Consider the following 17,529-nt stretch of genomic DNA (forward strand, 5'->3'; position numbering starts at 1 on the left):
ATAAGTAAACAAAACAATGAGTAAACAGTGTTACAATCGAATGACAATAGACTACCAGCATTGTAAGATTGCTTTATTAGACAGCTGACCCTTGAGTAAACAAAATTTGCCCATGATGTGTCCATGCTCGCCTGTTCTGTCCCAGTCCACTAGCTACATTAGGAGCTTTACAGTTAACTTTAACGTCCTCACTGCAAAGACGCCCAGTGTAGAACTTCAATTGTCGGTGAATTCTGCTTTTCGTTTTTCCACGAAGGCTGACATTCCCTCTTTGCGATCGTCCTAGGCAATTAAACAACAAAACAAAATCATAGCAGGTAAATCTTTCAAACAGAGAACAGAAGCGGAAGTCATTCCTTTTCTATGTCTGATTAGGGCCTCTACACCCAAATTGATGCTTACCGTTCCAAATACACCCCGGACAAGAGATCATTACGTATAGAAAAGAGCAAGATGTCAGCTCCCTTGATAATTTTCCCGCACCTATTATTAGCGATCGTATCATTGTACAAATAGTATTGGATACAAATATACTCGTACCCTCTAGCCTGCCAAAAACCTCGGGTTAAATTAATTCTCGGGGATGAAATTCCAGACTTGGTGTGCGGGCCTAATCGGTTAGAACACCAGACTTGAAATCTGGAAGTCCCAGGTTCAAGTTCTGCTCTGACCACTTGGCTTAGCGCCGTTTTTAAATCCAAGGCCTCGCTTTGTAAATGGCCAACTGGTTTGCCTCCCATTAGCTGGGATTTTTAACAAATGTTAAGCTTAGTTTGTATATTAATTTCACTGATTTATAATTTATAGTGTCATCAATTAGCATTGTAGCCTGCGTGGAGACGTCTCCTATTTCCTTTGTTGCACTCGGTTTTCCTGAGGGGAGGGGGGTGGCTGTCCACAGGCTATTAGCAATGCAGTGCTAAATACTTCGACACTTAAATGAAGTTTGTAAGTTTACAATTTCGTCCAACATATGAGAGGTGAAAAATCTTTGCTTAACTGTAAAAATCTTGTCACTCACCGTTGCGAACGTTGAGTGGAACATTCTTTTCTCAAAGTGCAGCCCTTCTGATAAAGAGGTCTCGTATCCTAAAAGGATGATAACAAAATGTAAATTCTCGCTTGTCACATAAGAAAAGAACGAATGAAGAATAATATGACTAAGCCATTGAATTAAAGGGTTCTTAGTATTGTACAATGATCCATTCTATTATTACTGATACCATTTAATTTTATACTGGAAACTTACTAAAAACCATTATAATGCAAAGTGTATAGTGACAACCTTGCCATTGGTCATGCACGTAAACACAAGGGCTGAGACAGTACCTGTATTGACAGCTTCTTTGGCAATTTGTACAGCAATTTTGGACAATCCTGATATCTTTTCTGCCGTCTTGATAGCTTCATTTACCAGCTCTTCAGCCGGAAATATTTTGCTGACCAGGCCTGCAAATTATTGAAACGTAATGTCAGCAAGGTATCTTTTACAGAAACGTAGCAAAGCCACGGTTGGCCTGGCCCGGCAATCAGAAATCAGTCATACATCTTTTTAGAGCAATGGACAAATATAATGCACGTTTTGAAGAACGTCTGTTGAAACGTCATAGACACATCTTTTTGGCTCGGGTGATATTATTGCTCTTATGGCATTTTGGAGCATATTTCGAGACTGTTCCGGGCACAACGGCTACAAGGTATGAAATAAAGGAGGCACAACTCGTTGAACCTCTCTTTGTTTAAAACTGTTTTTTCACGCAATCGATGCAAAAATGAACATGAATGTACCTGATTTTTGTGCCTCTTCTGCTGATATGGGATCTCCAGTTAACACCATCTCCATGGCCAGGGATTTTCCTACAGCTCGTGGAAGCCGTTGCGTTCCTCCAGCACCTACAAAAAAAAGGTAAAAGAAAAGAAAACCCTCATTCCTTGGATCATGTCCACATATTGCGATGCTTGTAAATTAAATTTTCATCTTGAACGAAACATTGAATCAAGCCATGACAAGTCAACAACATAGCTGCGACAGATGAAGTGAAAAACAAATTAGAAGCTTCTTAGAGATGAAGTGCCACTGCATAATCAGTGCAGCCACACTAGGTACCATTTTCTGAATTTTTTAAAAAACTGTTTCTTGGGAGTGGCACAATGTTGAAATTTGTTTAGCTACTTGGAAAAATAACTATAATAATAACAATAACAGTGAAAAAAATTATAACAGTTACAATGTGTAGTTGCAGAAAATATCCATACCCCCCTCTCCCAAGGAAGGGAGTTTTCTATGAACTCTTACCTCCTCTAGAAATTCCAATCATTTCTGCCGGTAGGGGAGGGGGATATGGAGAGTTTTTGTAACTACACAATAAAAGTAAATAAATAAATTTTAATTTTTGTTATGACTGACAAACCTGTGGCCCTCAGATTCCAGATCGAATTGAAATTTGGAAATGTTGGTATAAACATAATATAAACACATAAAGTAATACTTATAAGGTAATAATAATAAACACATAACAGTACCAAGCACCATCAGTTTTATATATGTGATTTAAGCTTTCAATCAGTAGCAGGTGAGGGGAAGAAAAGAAACTGCATCAAACCTGGAATAGTGCCAAGCAGAATCTCAGGTTGCCCAAACTTGGCTTTGTTTCCAGCATAAATGATGTCACACATCATGGCTAGTTCACATCCACCTCCAAGCTAAGAAACAAGAAAACAATATTTGTAGCCAGCTGTTAGCATTTTACAGTTAAGCGGAGGAAAATAATTCCAGTCAATATACTGGAAGGGTTCCTATTGATCTAACGGTAAGTGATTGGTGATTTGTGGTAAAAATACAAAGAAATTTGTGACATGGCCTGAATCTGAATTTTTTTCTCAATGATGTCAGCTGTGAAAATCACTCAATGACTGTTTTGAAGTCCCGGAGAAGAAGAAAGCTAGGCAAGTGTTGCCCCAATATTTGAAAACATGAAACACGCTAGTATTTGTTAATTAAAAGAAGCCAGATAATTAAATCTGTTTAATTGTATTGTATGTCAAGAACAGCAACTGTAACTTTAAAACAAATTCATAATAACAACAAGTTGACGAAAGGAACTATGAGTATACTAAAAGCAATATTTTCCAAACTCACGGCGAATCCATTGACTGCAGCAATCACAGGCTTCCTACAGCGAGCCACTCGAGTCCAATGTGCAAGGAAATCACCCAAAAGGCATTTCTGATATGTCAAATTCTGCATTTCTTTTATGTCAGCACCAGCTTGATAATCATGTAGGAAAATAAACAAGGCCTGGTTTTTCGAAAGCCGATTAACACTAATCCACGATTAAAAGTTAACCGACGTTTTCATCTCGCTCATTTAATGTGTTTTTAAAAGTTAATTTTAATCTAATGGTAAAGAAAAGGCTATATCAAAACCAAGATACCAAAATCTTTCGTTAAAATCTCAATTTACTAGTAATTAAACTCCAACCAAAGTTCAGGTTAATCCAGGATTAGCTTAATCGGGCTTTGAACAACTGGGTCCAGAATATTAACAAACATCATTACAAATGTGAAATGTCCCCAAGGCTGCTGCATAACAGGAGCCCAGTAGCCTGGGGTAGCCACGAAAATGCTCTGGAAACATAAATTTTTTTCAGCAGCACTTAACACTTTACATGTTGGGCTCCTAACTTCTCCACTTTTGGCCTTGTGGGCTCCTTAAAATTTTTTAGCCTTGCATGGTCCCAAATAACAAAGGGCATTTTGGTTTGGACTCCCCTTCCCTCAGAGAATTCTAAATAAAATATAACTTCCTACTTTCATTACTTATTTCACTCAAACTCACAATTCTACTTTTTCTACAATAAAGTTCAGAAAATAATATAATGGCCTCTGCCACTTTCAATGTTTTTCCTGAATCACTATTTCAGATCAAAATATGTAATTTTCAGGTACTGTTTTTCAGACCTCACAAGGCCCCAGTTGTTCAAAGAGTGGATAACTTTATCCACTGGATAAGTCACTATCCAGCAGAGGAAATGTACTCCAACTAATGCCTTTGGCAAGTTTTCTACACAATCCCATACTTAAATTTGACATATGCTTCTACTCTATCCACAAATTATGGGGCTATCGGGAAAATATTGCACACATTTTATCTGCCAGATAGCGAACTTAACCCAGTGGATAAAACTATCCGCTCTTTGAACAACTGTGGCCTGGCGTCTAAAATCTATGCCCATTTCAGACCAAAGTGGCTCAAAAACTTACCCTTTGGGGTAACACACACCTATATAGTTTACAAACAGGAGTACTGCCAACTCTTCAACCCACCGCACCCCACCCCACCCTGGCATTACAATTTCATACCAGCAAAAGCTTTCTCGCTGCCAGTGATGACAATGGCACCAACATCCTTATCAGTTTCAAAGTCATCAAGAGCATCTTGCAGCTCAGCCATGAGCTGGTCACACAAAGCATTCAGTGCCTTGGGTCGGTTCAGCTGAATGAAGCCCACATTTTGTTTCTCTCCCTTCTTTTCAGCCTTGATCATCTCAAAACTTCTTGCAGCTGCCAAACAATAATTAATCACATCGTTCAGTACAAATACTAACTTGACCTAAAAATGCGTCAGACCAAATAAATCGGAACAAAGAGGTGTTAATATTAACATGCTATTTGTTCACTGTATAGGAATTCTTAATGGCTTGGGCTAAATGGGACTCTTGAGGAACAGTCCACATTGTTTTAAAATAACAGAAATTTTATGAAATTGATCTTCGCGTGAGGTTGTTGAGAAATGACCCACATTTTTAACAGAAGTCTAGTTTACGTGCAAAAACCCATTGAGGTCCTGGGACCAAATATTCGGTGTACATGTAATTGCATTTGTCTCTCATTAAAGGAGGAAATTATCCACAAAAGAACAGCATATAAAATCTTACCTGAGCAATACGCTCGAGCAGGATTGAACGCCTGAGTGGATTGCACTGATCGAAGCCCGCATAATCCACGTGCAACATGACACAACCTCCTGGACGCCATTTTGATGGAGTGTTCGATGGTTGTGCAAGTTTAAGCTCATAGTAGGGGGCGGGGTGGGGGTGTGAGAGAAGTCATCAAACTGTTTGAAGAATTTGATAGCCAAGGGCAGTGATAACATTTTAAGTTTATTTTTATTTCACTTGTTTGCAATTATACGCCAAAAATCATTCAAGAAAAGTCTTAAGAAAAAAAACTATACTGGTTATAATGAGATGCTCTTCCATGCCTCTCCACCCCTCTGGGGACAACTCATTGCAACTTAGCAGCCAGGCCAAACATTAACAAAACGCCGCCATCTTTGTTTAGCAGTTTGTCGAAGAACGTGAAAGCTATGACTAGGCACGCCAAGAATTGTACCGCGGGAACGGTTTATACCTACCACGAGCGAAAGAAAGACACTCAAAAATCTGGTTATGGCAGTAAAGCTGTGCGTTTGGGCAAAGATTCTGTCAAAAATTTCGACTGTTGTTCGTTGACACTTCAGCCTTGTCGTGAGCCAGTAGTCACACCAGACGGGTTCTTGTACGACAGAGAAGCGATATTAGAGTGCTTGCTGCATCAGAAAACAGAAGCTGCGAGGAAAATGAAAGCTTTTGAGAAGCAAAAGAAGAAGCAAGAAGCTGAAGAAGTTGGGAAGGTTGAAGAAAAAGAGCGTTCAAAGGTGGAATCATTTGTGAGTATGGAGAAACGAATCACCACGAAACCAACAAACGCGTTCACTGTATCAAAGGAAAAGAGTGCTGCTGGAACTTCGACAGCAACAGATGATCAGATGCCATCGACCTCAACTGGTAAGCAAAAAGTAACGAAGCAATACGTGTTTGTATTTTTGCGTATACTTTTATCGAATTACTTTTCAGTACATGTATGCCCCATTTATTGTAACAGGGGATTAAAAGGAGCCATTTTGTTGTGTGGTCAGTGATCCAGCATGTTACAAATAGTTCGTGTAATACACAAATCAATAACAATACAAAACACTCCCAGTTGCTTCATGCGACAGAAGCCAATCTCGTACCCAGAGTCTTCAGGCTTTTTGGTTAGCGGGGCAACGCCGGGAAGACTCTGGGGACATCGAAAAAATTCAATTTTTTTGATTGGCTGTTCCGTAACGGTTTCCATTGTTTTACCGCAGAAATCCTGCGGTGATAAAATTTGATGTCCCCAGAGTCTTCCCGGTGTTGCCCCGCTGACCAAAAAGCCTGAAGACTCTGGGTACGAGATTGGACAGAAGCTGGCTTTGCACTCTACTTGCCAGCTATATGGGTACCCTGTGGCTTGTGTATGACATTACTTTCCTGTATGTAGTAAGGGTTCTTCTCAGGTGCACCCTGAAACATTAATAGTCACTTACTCTACCATTTTCATGCTATCCCTTAAAACAAACGACAGTCAAGAATAGACCTCAAGGGGGCTTTTATAACTGAGGGGGGTTTTATGTGATATTGGTGCGACTTTTATTCTGGTGTGAGTTCACTCTAGTTCCCTCCTGTAGCTCTGTATTGGTTTACATGATACCAATACAAAATCTCAAACCAGAGCATGTCATACCAGTGCCCCCTGTCACTGTACCTGAGCAAGAGTTTCCTTCTGGTATGAAAACTCATCCTGGTCTCATGTAAACATGTTATGACTGTTTGTTCCCGCATGATATATTCTCCCAGGAGTCTCTGAATAGGTAGTGCAGTTTTTTTTGGTCTTGGACATCCAATCCAAGATGGCGTCACAATCACGTCAGTTGGCATGAATTGTTCCTTCATGTAAACTCGGAATGAAATCTTATCCCTTCATATGGTATGAAATCACAATGTCATACCAGTGCAAGTTCTCACTTGTGGTGAACCCCTAAGGCACATAATACTGTATATGTAAAGTAAATGCATGGGGTTTTGCAACAGTCTTGTCAGCTTACTGTAGCAGTACAGTAGTTCTATTTATAGAAGCTGACCGCTGGCAATGGTCTGGCATCCACAATATTATTGTATTTTAAGTATATTTTTTCAACCCAGGTTGCTGCAAACTTTGTCTTGATCTTCATTCTAATTTGCAGAAGAAGAATTTCTTCTTTAGCCAGCTACTTTGCATCTACATTTAAAGGTTACTAAAACCCCAGCTTAGACCAAATCTACCGTACATGTAATCCCCAGCTAGTTAATTGGGACTGGTCTGGCCAACCAGTTCTGTCAAATGGCAAGCACTCTAAGGTTAATGAGTGTATTTTAATAACTCTATGCACAGCATATTTAAAGCTTGATTCAATAGGAAAATAGATTTATTATGAAAGGACCATGGTGAATACTTGATGAATGTTGAAAAGTGGGAAACTAAATGAACAGAGGATGTGTCCAAACGAGAGAGCTTTCCTCAAGCCTACTTGTATAAACTCACTTTCTACAGTATAGCATCATATCATACCTGTTGACATCCGTTCTTGTGTCAATTTAAATCTTTTTTAACGTAAACTTAAGACTCATCTTTTTTCGAATTATATTAAACAGATACGATTTTTTAAAACTTTGTAAAGCGCTTAGAACAGAACTGGATAAGGGCTATATAAGTAGTTATTATTATTATTATTATTATTATTATTATTATCATTATTATTATTATTATTATTATTATTATTATAGAAATGAATAATAAAATTATTTATGGAATTTTAGAATTGTAATTTTGAACTTCTATGTTATTTTTTATTTAATATTTATTGTAAGGCGCAGTTGAATATATTTATAGAAACTGCGCGGTATAAATTTAAATTTATTATTATTATTATTATTATTATTATTAAACAAGTTTATTTCTGGTAAATTCATTTGATAGTGTCATATAATTTTCTATCTTCGGTAAGAAAAATTGTGAAACAGTGTTTTCTTGTACAGGTACGAAAAGTTGTTAATAAGATGGACTGTAAAATTAATGTCAGTAACATCTTACTTTTGTACGCCATATAAAATATTACTTGACAAGGAACAGTAAAACTGCACAAAACAACATCTCTTAGATTCTTTTTAACGACAGAACAATCCCAAGATAGATAATAACAGCAATTTTCAATAAAATTGAATTAAATTTCTTTCTTCGTAGGTACAACTAATTCTGAAAGCAAAAATAAAAATCTTCCAAGTTTCTGGGTACCCTCATTAACACCACAGGCAGAACCAACACTCCTTAAGAAACCAGACACTAAGACCTACTGTCCTATGAGTGGTAAGCCACTGAGAATCAAAGACCTGATATCCGTCAAGCTAACACCAATAGATGACCAAGATGACCGTCCAATGGTTGCAAAGTCAGAGAGGTACAAGTGTGCAGTCACTCATGATGCTCTGGGGAATTCTGTTCCATGTGCTGTTTTGAAGAACACAGGTAATGTTGTGACCATGGACTGCATTGAGAAATTGATCAAGAAAGACATGCTTTGCCCATTCACAGGTGCAAAGCTGAAGGACAGTGATATCATCCCATTGCAGCGTGGAGGTACAGGATTTGCTGGATCGGGATTACAACTGGAAGCAAAGAAGGCAGGTCCAGTCATGCAGGCCTAAACAGGCTCAGTTACAATACTCTGAAGGGTCTGTTCACGTTTAAACAAACAACTTTTTCCCCCTGCAACGTGCTTATGGCACACCTACTGTACTGTACATTCAGGATGCGAGTAGTACCAATCAACTGGCTATGACATGTAGGGCTGGCAACTTCAGAGAAGATAACTGGCTACGCAGAGTTTGAGAGAAGACAATAGGGATACAAGGCTTTCTTTGATTAGTTAACTGTGTGATTGGCTTCCTTTCTTTTAGATCTGACTTCTCCAAAGTTTAATGACAGTTCTACACATTGTACAGCACAAATTGCACCATGAACAGCTGCAAATCAAACGTGTGCATTGTTAATAGGCCCAAGTCATGTTGTAGATGTGTTGTGTAGCGTAAGTCTATCACAAGAAAGTTGTAGCATCTTAATTCACTCCTCCAGTGTGTTCTTGTACTGGGTTGATGATCACTTTGATAGTAATGCCACTATACTGTCATTCTGCTGGGAAAATTGAACATTGAGCAACTCTAAATGTCACGGTCCCCAACAGGAAGATTGCAGGTTTGGGTGCAACTTTACCTATCTACCTACCTACCTACCTACCTACCTACCTACCTACCTACCTACCTACCTACCTACCTACCTACCTACCTACCTACTTACCTTACCTCCCTACTTACCCACTGTCCTACCTACCTACCTACACTGTACCTACCTACCTACCTACACTGTACCTACCTACCTACCTACCTACCTACCTACCTACCTACCTACCTACCTACCTACCTACCCACCTACCTACCTACCTACTTACCTACCTACCTACCTACCTACCTACCTAGTAAAAGTACCCTCTTGGTGTTATGCAAACCGAAATCCCTTTTCCAATGAAACGTAGTTAAAAAATAATAGTGCACAATGAAAGAGAAATTGAATTTACTCCGTGTGTACTACCACGGAGTATAAATTTTCCAATATTTTAGCCATTTTATTCTTGTTGAAAAGCCAACATTATGAAATCCAAAATAAGCGCCGAGAGTGGTTGACCGAACGAATATGGTTTGTCATTCTGTACAGCCGAAAAGCTGTAAAAACTCTTGGGGATTATTATCTCGTTTCTTTCTTTCCGCGTTTCTGAAGAAGTAATAACCATTTCTATTTAATAAAAATGACAACTAAATTTTGGTGTCAACAGAAATGTTCAGTTTAGACTGGTGTTTATATGCTGATTTGTCGGTGTCAGCTCTTAGCACGGCTCACAGGTTTGGCTAACAAAAGAAAAAAAAAAAACAGCTAACGGAGCAATGAACAAACAGCATAAACAATAGCTGCGTGATACACAGGTCCAAAGAAATTAGAGGTTCTAAACAGCTGCGTGCGATTTTGCGGTTGCTCTGTGTCCATTAGGCTCGATTTCTGCCGCTCTCTCTTTGGCTCATTTCCCGAACAGTGGCTGGTAATCGAGCCTCTGTCCACTTGCATCGCTCGATTATTACAGTAATTTGGCATGTATACAGCTGCTCTTCATCAGGCGATGACCACACTCATGTACTCATTGCTACATTATAAAAGTACTGTGTATATATTATATATATCTATAAAAAAATTCTTTTGGTGAAAAAATAGCGTGAGAACATACGATGATGGTTACGATATTGCGGTTGTAATTCCTTGAAAGGTTTCTTTGTAAAGGTCACTAGCTTGTACCGACAGGTGAACCATTTCCCGAAAATCTAAACTTGATACATAATTATCAGTTAGAAAACTTTGGCCACTTTTGTCGTATGTTCGAGCAAAAAACTTGGAATATTAAAACCTACGAAGTGAAATTTCGCTTGTGTGTAATAAAACTTGAGTTTTATAATTTCCATTTTACGTGACCATGGTGGTCGCCATGCAATGTCAAAAAGACAATTAAAACACGCAGTCAATAAAATTTATGTCTTGATCCGTCACAGTTATTTACGTTACAATTTAATTATTCACCGTTTGCATAAATTGGTTCTCGGACGTCGGTCAGGCAGAAAGAGAACGCCAGTGGTGTCTTCTTTAGTCTAAAAGACTGTAACAGTGATCACGGACAGCAAGAGGTAAATTGAGTTACACATATCAATGTTTATCTAATTATGTTACAAATTAGTAACATGATTAGCAGATCACTTTCAGTTCCTTCAGAAACCAGTGATGCCCAAATAATTTGTGATTGATCATCAATGTCGTTTTAGCGTTAGGGTAGATCATGATAAGCAAAACTAATCTTAAATATAGCCTGGGATTGTACCATATGGAATTGTACTATATGAACTAAGGACCAAAGACGGGCGAGGACACAGAATGTTTAATTGGAACAGCTGTTTAATCTTCCATCTATCACTTCGACTTAGGACGTGCTGTGAATATCAAGCACTGGAGCCATTGCATTGAAAAAAGCATAGTCATTGAGTCTCTCTGAGCATGTTGGCCTTCAATTCTTTTCCCACAAATCTGACAATGCTTTCCGTGTGGAAAGCTAATTATCTGGCTCATGTCCATGTTGTTACAAATAATTACTGTTCCACCTTTATGCTAAGCCATGTTTAAGTCACTAAATTTTGTATGATGGCGTGACCTTGTTCCATGCACATTTAATAGCCTTGTAACACCTATCTTGAACATCAGCGTTTTGACACTTTACAACACTGAATTTTGTGCTTTGGGCGATTGACGAATCCGGGAGTTGAAACTCTATCAATACCAGTAACTTCAAATTGGAATTATGCATGTGATACACTATAGTCGACGACGCTTCCAGATTGGAAACCGGAAGTTAGATAATTTATATATTGACCAAATAAGCCGGCTCGGAAACTTGAGTACTGTGTTACTGCTATGGCGACCTGTCGTAGTTTATTTATGCAAAACAGCCCGGGAAAGAGAAGAAACCCCGAGTATCTAGCAATGAAAACTTCTGATACTACCATCTGGACGGGCTTGGGCAAGCTTTCAGTTCAACAGTTCGCATTCTGATAATGCCTCTGTGTATAAAGACGGGCAAACAGACAAACTATCCAAGACTTTGCTAAGTTTTTCTTAACAGAAGAACTAAAATGGCAACTCATTTGGACTCATTATCTGTCTGTCCACAAATAATCAGATGCACCCAAAGTTCGTCGCACAGCAAAAAAGAGGCCATTATGCAACTATCAATGTTGAAAGGCTAGAGGGGAAGGGGGAATTTGATACCAATTGTCTGCCCATTGTCAGGGACTTTAGAACATTTTAGTCGGGACTTTCTAATAAATTTGCTATAGCATTATTTTACAAATGGCCTGTAGGTGGGGCAGTTGAACAGAAATTATTATTTTGGTTTAAATGCCTTAGCTCTGCCCTGAGACATATAACACCATTAATAGCTGCTTTATTGAAGATGTCCACAAATACGAATTGCAAGTGAGTTGTTTCTTATTAGCCAACATGGTGGAACGCTTTTGTTGGCTCAGCCGGGAGGAGTATATTTTATTGAAAATATCAAGTCTGTACATGAATGTTTTCTTATTTTTGAGATGAATCTTAAACTCAGGTCAGGTTCTGCTTTAGCCTCCTCTGGTTTACATTCTTTAAAACATATTTCTTCGTCATCATTAAGACCTTTTGTACCCTCTCCGAATAGCTTGGAGTTTTTCTCTTTAGGTTGTTGACTTCGTCCTGCGTCTGTGTGCCACGATGCCAAAACATGCACTACCAACCGTCTTATGCGCTGCAAACACTACTTGCCGATCCCAACTTGTTGTTGTTAAAACATCGCATTTAATTTACTACGAAAGATTTCTAATCTATCGAGCACTGGTTAGTTGTCGACTCATTTTCTAAGATGTCGAATACCGTATTTTCTCGATTAAACGCCGGACCCCGATTAAACGCCGGCTTCGTATAAACGCCTGGTCAAAACTGCCGATTTTAAAATAAACGCCGGGTGCGTTTAATCGGGGCCCCGGCGTTTAATCGGGGCCCCGGCGTTTATTTGGGGTCGAGGTCACAAGGACCGGGTACAAGTAAATAGTAACCTCGTTGGCGACATTACCGTTTATAAACTTAAAACTTTGTACTCATTTCATTTACTTGCTCCTACATCATTCATACTGATATTGTTTATGTGCTGTTTGTTAGTGTTTCAAATCTTGATTGCAACATGGTATAAGTGCCGTATGTACCTTACCATAATATTGTAACTTCGGGTAATCCAGGGAAAAATCGTCCAGCACTGACAAACTGCTCCTAGGTTTCCGAGGATCGGTAATAATAAATCAACCTGGAAAAGTTGCTGAAAATCGCATTTCATTAATAAACGCCGGACCCCGATTAAACGCCGGCCTCGAAGAAACGCCGGGCCAAAACTGCCGAATTTTAAATAAACGCCGGGGGCGTTTAATCGAGAAAATACGGTACCGGTGCACAAAGTTGTCGACGACTATCTTTCTAGTCTTTTGAGGCTTTACTATTGTTGTCCCATAGTAATACTAGACGTGTGAGGGAAGAAATTAGGATTAAGAAGTTGTATTTGCATCGCTGATAAAAATATTGAAAAACCAACATTCACTTGGAGTTTCGAATTCGGTTACCGTGACTGTTACCTGCTGTTGTTTAATTAGGCCATAACTGTAATTATAATCCATCACATATTTTCGCTCGCGCGCGATTGGTCTAAACACCTCACGTGACCGAATATACCCCAGCTAAAACTGGGGAATATCCGATGATATTCCCCAAGTGATATTCCCCAATTTCAAAAACTTCAAGGCGCTTCTTGTTTACAATTAAAATTAATGTCAAGCTAGATGGGGGAACGGTTTGCTTTTGTGACTGACGGAGAGATAAACCTGCTGGCCGATAAAGCTGTATCAGAAAACAACATACGCTCTAAACGTTTTTGACGGTCAACTGTTCTTAAACAAAATGTTCAAATACTCAAGCTCGTTGCTACATGTTGCGAAAAATATTAGAAGGATGATAACCACAATAGCCTCCATTTGGCTTTAAAAATATGCTCAGATATTTGTCCTTGGACATTATCTGTTCCTCGAAGCTCACAGTTTTTCTCGAGCTTCGCTCTCGGCAAACTGTTCGCTTCTCGGAACAGATAATGTCCGCGGACAAATATCTGAGCATATTTTCGCGCCAAATAAAGGCTATTGTTTATTTAAGCGTTGAAGTGTTATTGCAACCTGCGCTAGCCTTTGTTTAACTGTTATCCACCTGTGTTGTTTTGAAGGTTATTAATGTTGTACAAGCTAGATTCGGTTTCCTCCAATTATGTTTCAAAGAGCGCATAAGTTAATGTTGTTGACTTTTTAATGAAAATTTAACAAATCGAATGTGGTTTAACGTTGTCTGCACTCCTATCGACAACGATATTCGTCATCACAGTGGTCAAAAAGTCCACAACAAATTTTGACAACTGTGATGACGAATTTCGTTGTCGATAAGAGTGCAGACAACGTTAAACCACATTCGATTCGTTTTTTACCACAAAATCAACGTCAAAGAAAATTTTTACAATAACTCAAAATTTCCGCGCGCTCATTGACGCGAGCATCGTTGTCTAGACTCTTATCGACAACGGAAAATTAGCCAATCAGATTGCGAGATTATCAACAATTGTGGTATACCTAATCGCGTCGCTTCTGTAGTTTGTCGTAAATACAAGTGCTTTGTAAAGTAACCTTTGGTTAGGTTCTGGTTATGTTCTGGTTACGAAGGGAATTAAAACTTGACTGTTGGACCAAAGTTCTGTGTGCTGTTGATGTCTGCGAGATAACGTTCCTGTAACAGATCGCAGGTTTGCAGAGTCTCGCCCTGAGATCTGTTTAGTGCTTCCACAGGCCCAAAACTTGTTATCACAGACGCATCAATGCATCCTTCCACTCAAAATAGAATAGCACTCTACCCCCACATTTCTTTCCAATTTTGCGGGGGAACTACTAATTTATTTAATGTCAATAACATGGCGAGCCAGAGGTTCATGATAAAGTGCTTCACAATTATCCAGATCGAATTGGAATTTGGACTGAAATGTTGGGTTTTGAGGAGAGGGGAAAACCGGAGTACCCGGAGAAAAACCTCTCAGAGTAAGGACGAGAACCAACAACAAACTCAACCCACATATGACACCGACTCCGGGAATCGATCTGGGGCCACATGGTGCTCTCGCCACTGCGCCATCCCTACTTCTACCTCGCAAAACAATTAAGGTTGTTACTAGAATGGTTAATACAAACAGGGTTGATGTTTACACAACAGAAAATAGTTATACGGCTCGAACCAGGGTCATTTGCTTTACATCTCCTATCCATATCCACGACACCAGTGAGGGCCAGCTGACGAAATTAAAATGGGAATTTTGTAACTGATTTCAGTGTGTTAGCGATGGCAACAAGCCAGTGACGGCTTACCGTTTTTTAAATCAGTGTTTAAGCCTATCAAAATAGTGTATCTCAGTTCTCTGCCTTGCAATTGGGCTTCTTTTCGTCAGGGCTATGAGGATTTACAGTACTACATTGTAAAAACGTCATAAAATGTCCAAGTGTCTTGTTTTGAAGTATGCACTAGGAACAAGCAAAAACGTTTGGGAATTGGTATCCTCGCCTTCAATTCTTGTCTACCTGTCCAAGATAGCGCATTTACATCTTTTAACTATAAAATTACGGTGACATTTGGCTTGGAGTTAACAAGATATGGTAATTTTAAGTAACACATCGTAAAAAGAAACACATCATTATCTGTTATTAATCTCTTTTATTTTCTGCAGGGATCTTCCAAACCATTAAATTAAAGAAGAAATCGTCAGTTGAAAATAGACTACGCATTATTATTACTTTATATATTTAATTTTAGTTTCGCACTGTTTGATTTTGACCAGAGCCCGTTACCAGGGGCTTCAAGTCTATCTGTGGAATTTCAAGTCTATCTGTGGAATGTCCAAAGCCAGGCTTACTATGAGCGGCTCCGGGGCATGGCCTCGATCCCTAGGCTGCTTTTGTGGTTGTCAGAAAAAGGTTGTTTTCTGTCACAGAAATGTTTTTCTCACAACAAACTACGGTTGAGGTTTCTATGCATCATATCCGCTCGAATTTCCTCTTTCTGAAAACTAATTTCAGGTCAATCATTAGTCTTGTTTACTTATAATATAAAGCTGTAGCTTGACTTCTCTTTATGAAATTACTAGAGTAGAAAGTTCCGGGTGATTCTTTAGTCTAGTGTATTTTAGATTTAGTAATGAAGACATTTCAACTGACGCACAGCACCAAATTTTAATGCCTTTTTTTATGATGAAACACTCAAGTGCTGATGATACTATTAATATGCAAATTAAAATCACCTAAATATCGTAAATTGTTGGCAAACAGAGTTAAAATGCATACAATGTATGTTTGACATGTAAACGTTTCGTACAGCATCTGATCTCAAAATAATCAGTGGCGAAATCATAAAATATGTCAATATATGAAGACGATTTTCCGATATGAAAAGATCTCGACGGTAAGTGAGTGAACAGAATCCGAAATACTTGACACAGCAGTTAATTGACAACTTTGTTGCTGAAAATACATGTATTCAGTTTTGCCTTTTTTTTTTCAATTTGAAGGGTAATGGATGCAAGTACGTTGAGGTTGATGGACGATTTAGACCACGTCTCGGCGGATGTTCAACCAACTGATTCAGTTTCCATGAGGAACTTGAGTCGTAAGAGAGCGGAGCTTGGGCTTGTATCTGTCTCATATGGTCTTGAAAGGAGCATCTCGAACACAGTGGAGAGAAACTTGACAGCAAGGGAAATGGATGTCTTTGAGGTAAGAAAGAAAGAGAACGACCAAACAGTCGACTACGTTGAAAATCATTTGAGTTCGCGCTTATTTCCGCCGTTATATTTACGTGTAAAAATAGTATTTGGATAAGTTTTCATCGTCTTGAAAGAAATCGATCTCTCATTAAGAAAGTATTATTCACAGCTTTGGCTTTAATAGAGTACCCGCCTAAAAATCAAACTGCGCCAAAATTAAGTCCATTTTTTCAAATGGTTGTTTCGAAAAACTTTCGTCATGTGGAACTTTATATCCTTCGCTCGGGGTCAGCTGACAAAAAAATAAATGGCGAGCAAATGAAGAATGATCTACTGTAGCACCTCAAATGCTAAATGAGTTGAAGAAAATTACTCTGCCATGGCTTCACGTCGATATTTGTCTTTCAATCGCAGATAGCACTCCTTAAATTACTAAGAAATGGAGGCAAAACTATTTATTGAGTTTTTGCTTTACCTGGCTGAACAAGAGATTTTTAATTAAAATGTTGTTGATCAAAACAGTACAATTTTGAGAATTTCATGGTGTTTTGTGTAAATGCATTAGCATATAATCCCTGACATACGGATGCTCAAATATAGTTATGTTTACTTAAAACCCGCGAAATATAACTCTGGTTCACGTAAATTAACCGTAACCTTAGAAATGTCGCAATGTGGAAAAAATGTTGCATGAATTAAACTTAGCCGGATTGATGACGAGTGTTTTGGTTTATTCAGTATTGGACCAATGTTCTTTAATAAGCCACGTCTAACACTTGAGTTCAGGCTTGAGTTGGGCTAGCCTTGTGGAGTGAAAGTCGTGATTATCTCATTAAAAAAACTAAAACTTTTTATTAAATATGCATACGGCTTAAATGAAAACATCAACACTAAACAAAGGAAACCATGTTTCCAGCCTGCAGCCAGAATTTAAATCAGCTTTTAAATCGAATTTTGTTATCTACTTCCTTTTAAATCCAAATTCCAAATTTTATAAACTCCAAATTACCATTACTTTTAATGTGAATGTACTTCAAGGCAATATAGATTATTAGTTAGCAATGGTGTTAGACTTTTTATTGCACCTGCTAGATTATTAATGCACCAACTTCTACCAAAAGTCTTTATGACTTTTTAAAAGT

At 38.6% G+C, this 17,529-nt stretch overlaps 3 protein-coding genes and 1 long non-coding RNA gene across 5 annotated transcripts in view; 2 read left to right on the forward strand and 2 right to left on the reverse strand.

The window, feature by feature from the left end:
* Nucleotides 1-56: 56 nt before the first annotated feature.
* On the reverse strand, nt 57-5,085 carry LOC146466140 (enoyl-CoA hydratase, mitochondrial-like). The gene is made up of 8 exons (XM_085127752.1): nt 4,938-5,085; nt 4,363-4,563; nt 3,140-3,267; nt 2,604-2,703; nt 1,789-1,893; nt 1,330-1,449; nt 1,022-1,089; nt 57-282 (listed from the first exon to the last, which is right to left on the reverse strand). The coding sequence occupies exons 1-8, from the start codon at nt 5,035-5,037 to the stop codon at nt 217-219; spliced, it is 888 nt and encodes a 295-aa protein (XP_084983878.1). The 5' UTR covers nt 5,038-5,085; the 3' UTR covers nt 57-216.
* Nucleotides 5,086-5,316: 231 nt separating this feature from the next.
* On the forward strand, nt 5,317-9,009 carry LOC146466141 (nitric oxide synthase-interacting protein-like). Its single transcript, XM_085127748.1, has 2 exons — nt 5,317-5,828; nt 8,125-9,009. The coding sequence occupies exons 1-2, from the start codon at nt 5,369-5,371 to the stop codon at nt 8,583-8,585; spliced, it is 921 nt and encodes a 306-aa protein (XP_084983874.1). The 5' UTR covers nt 5,317-5,368; the 3' UTR covers nt 8,586-9,009.
* On the reverse strand, nt 8,814-9,400 carry LOC146466142 (uncharacterized). Its single transcript, XR_014868130.1, has 2 exons — nt 9,310-9,400; nt 8,814-9,234 (listed from the first exon to the last, which is right to left on the reverse strand). It is a non-coding gene; the product is annotated as an uncharacterized LOC146466142 (long non-coding RNA).
* A 1,145-nt stretch (nt 9,401-10,545) lies between these two features.
* The window catches only part of LOC146466143 (uncharacterized), a 35,599-nt gene continuing 28,615 nt past the window's right edge, over nt 10,546-17,529 (forward strand). The window contains exons 1-2 of one of the 2 annotated variants that reach the window (XM_085127727.1): nt 10,546-10,661; nt 16,193-16,397. In XM_085127727.1, the coding sequence (XP_084983853.1) occupies nt 16,197-16,397 (201 nt within the window). In that variant the 5' untranslated portion in view covers nt 10,546-10,661; nt 16,193-16,196. The remainder of the gene's footprint in view (nt 10,662-16,192; nt 16,398-17,529) is intronic. The other variant, XM_085127728.1, reaches the window with a different exon arrangement.

This window comes from Pavona decussata, unplaced genomic scaffold (genome assembly GCF_977016875.1).
Source record: "Pavona decussata unplaced genomic scaffold, jaPavDecu1.1 SCAFFOLD_153, whole genome shotgun sequence".
Taxonomy (NCBI): domain Eukaryota; kingdom Metazoa; phylum Cnidaria; class Anthozoa; order Scleractinia; family Agariciidae; genus Pavona; species Pavona decussata.

What these genes read in the sequence shown, in the direction of transcription:
- LOC146466141 (XM_085127748.1), top strand. Translation starts at nt 5,369, where the DNA reads ATGACTAGGCACGCCAAGAATTGTACCGCGGGAACGGTTTATACCTAC. An exon ending in GATGCCATCGACCTCAACTG is followed by an intron (nt 5,829 to 8,124) that starts GTAAGCAAAAAG and finishes CTTTCTTCGTAG; the next exon opens with GTACAACTAATTCTGAAAGC.
- LOC146466140 (XM_085127752.1), bottom strand. Translation starts at nt 5,037, where the DNA reads ATGGCGTCCAGGAGGTTGTGTCATGTTGCACGTGGATTATGCGGGCTT. An exon ending in TGCTCGAGCGTATTGCTCAG is followed by an intron (nt 4,564 to 4,937) that starts GTAAGATTTTAT and finishes ATTGTTTGGCAG; the next exon opens with CTGCAAGAAGTTTTGAGATG. An exon ending in TCCACTCAACGTTCGCAACG is followed by an intron (nt 283 to 1,021) that starts GTGAGTGACAAG and finishes TTAATTGCCTAG; the next exon opens with GACGATCGCAAAGAGGGAAT.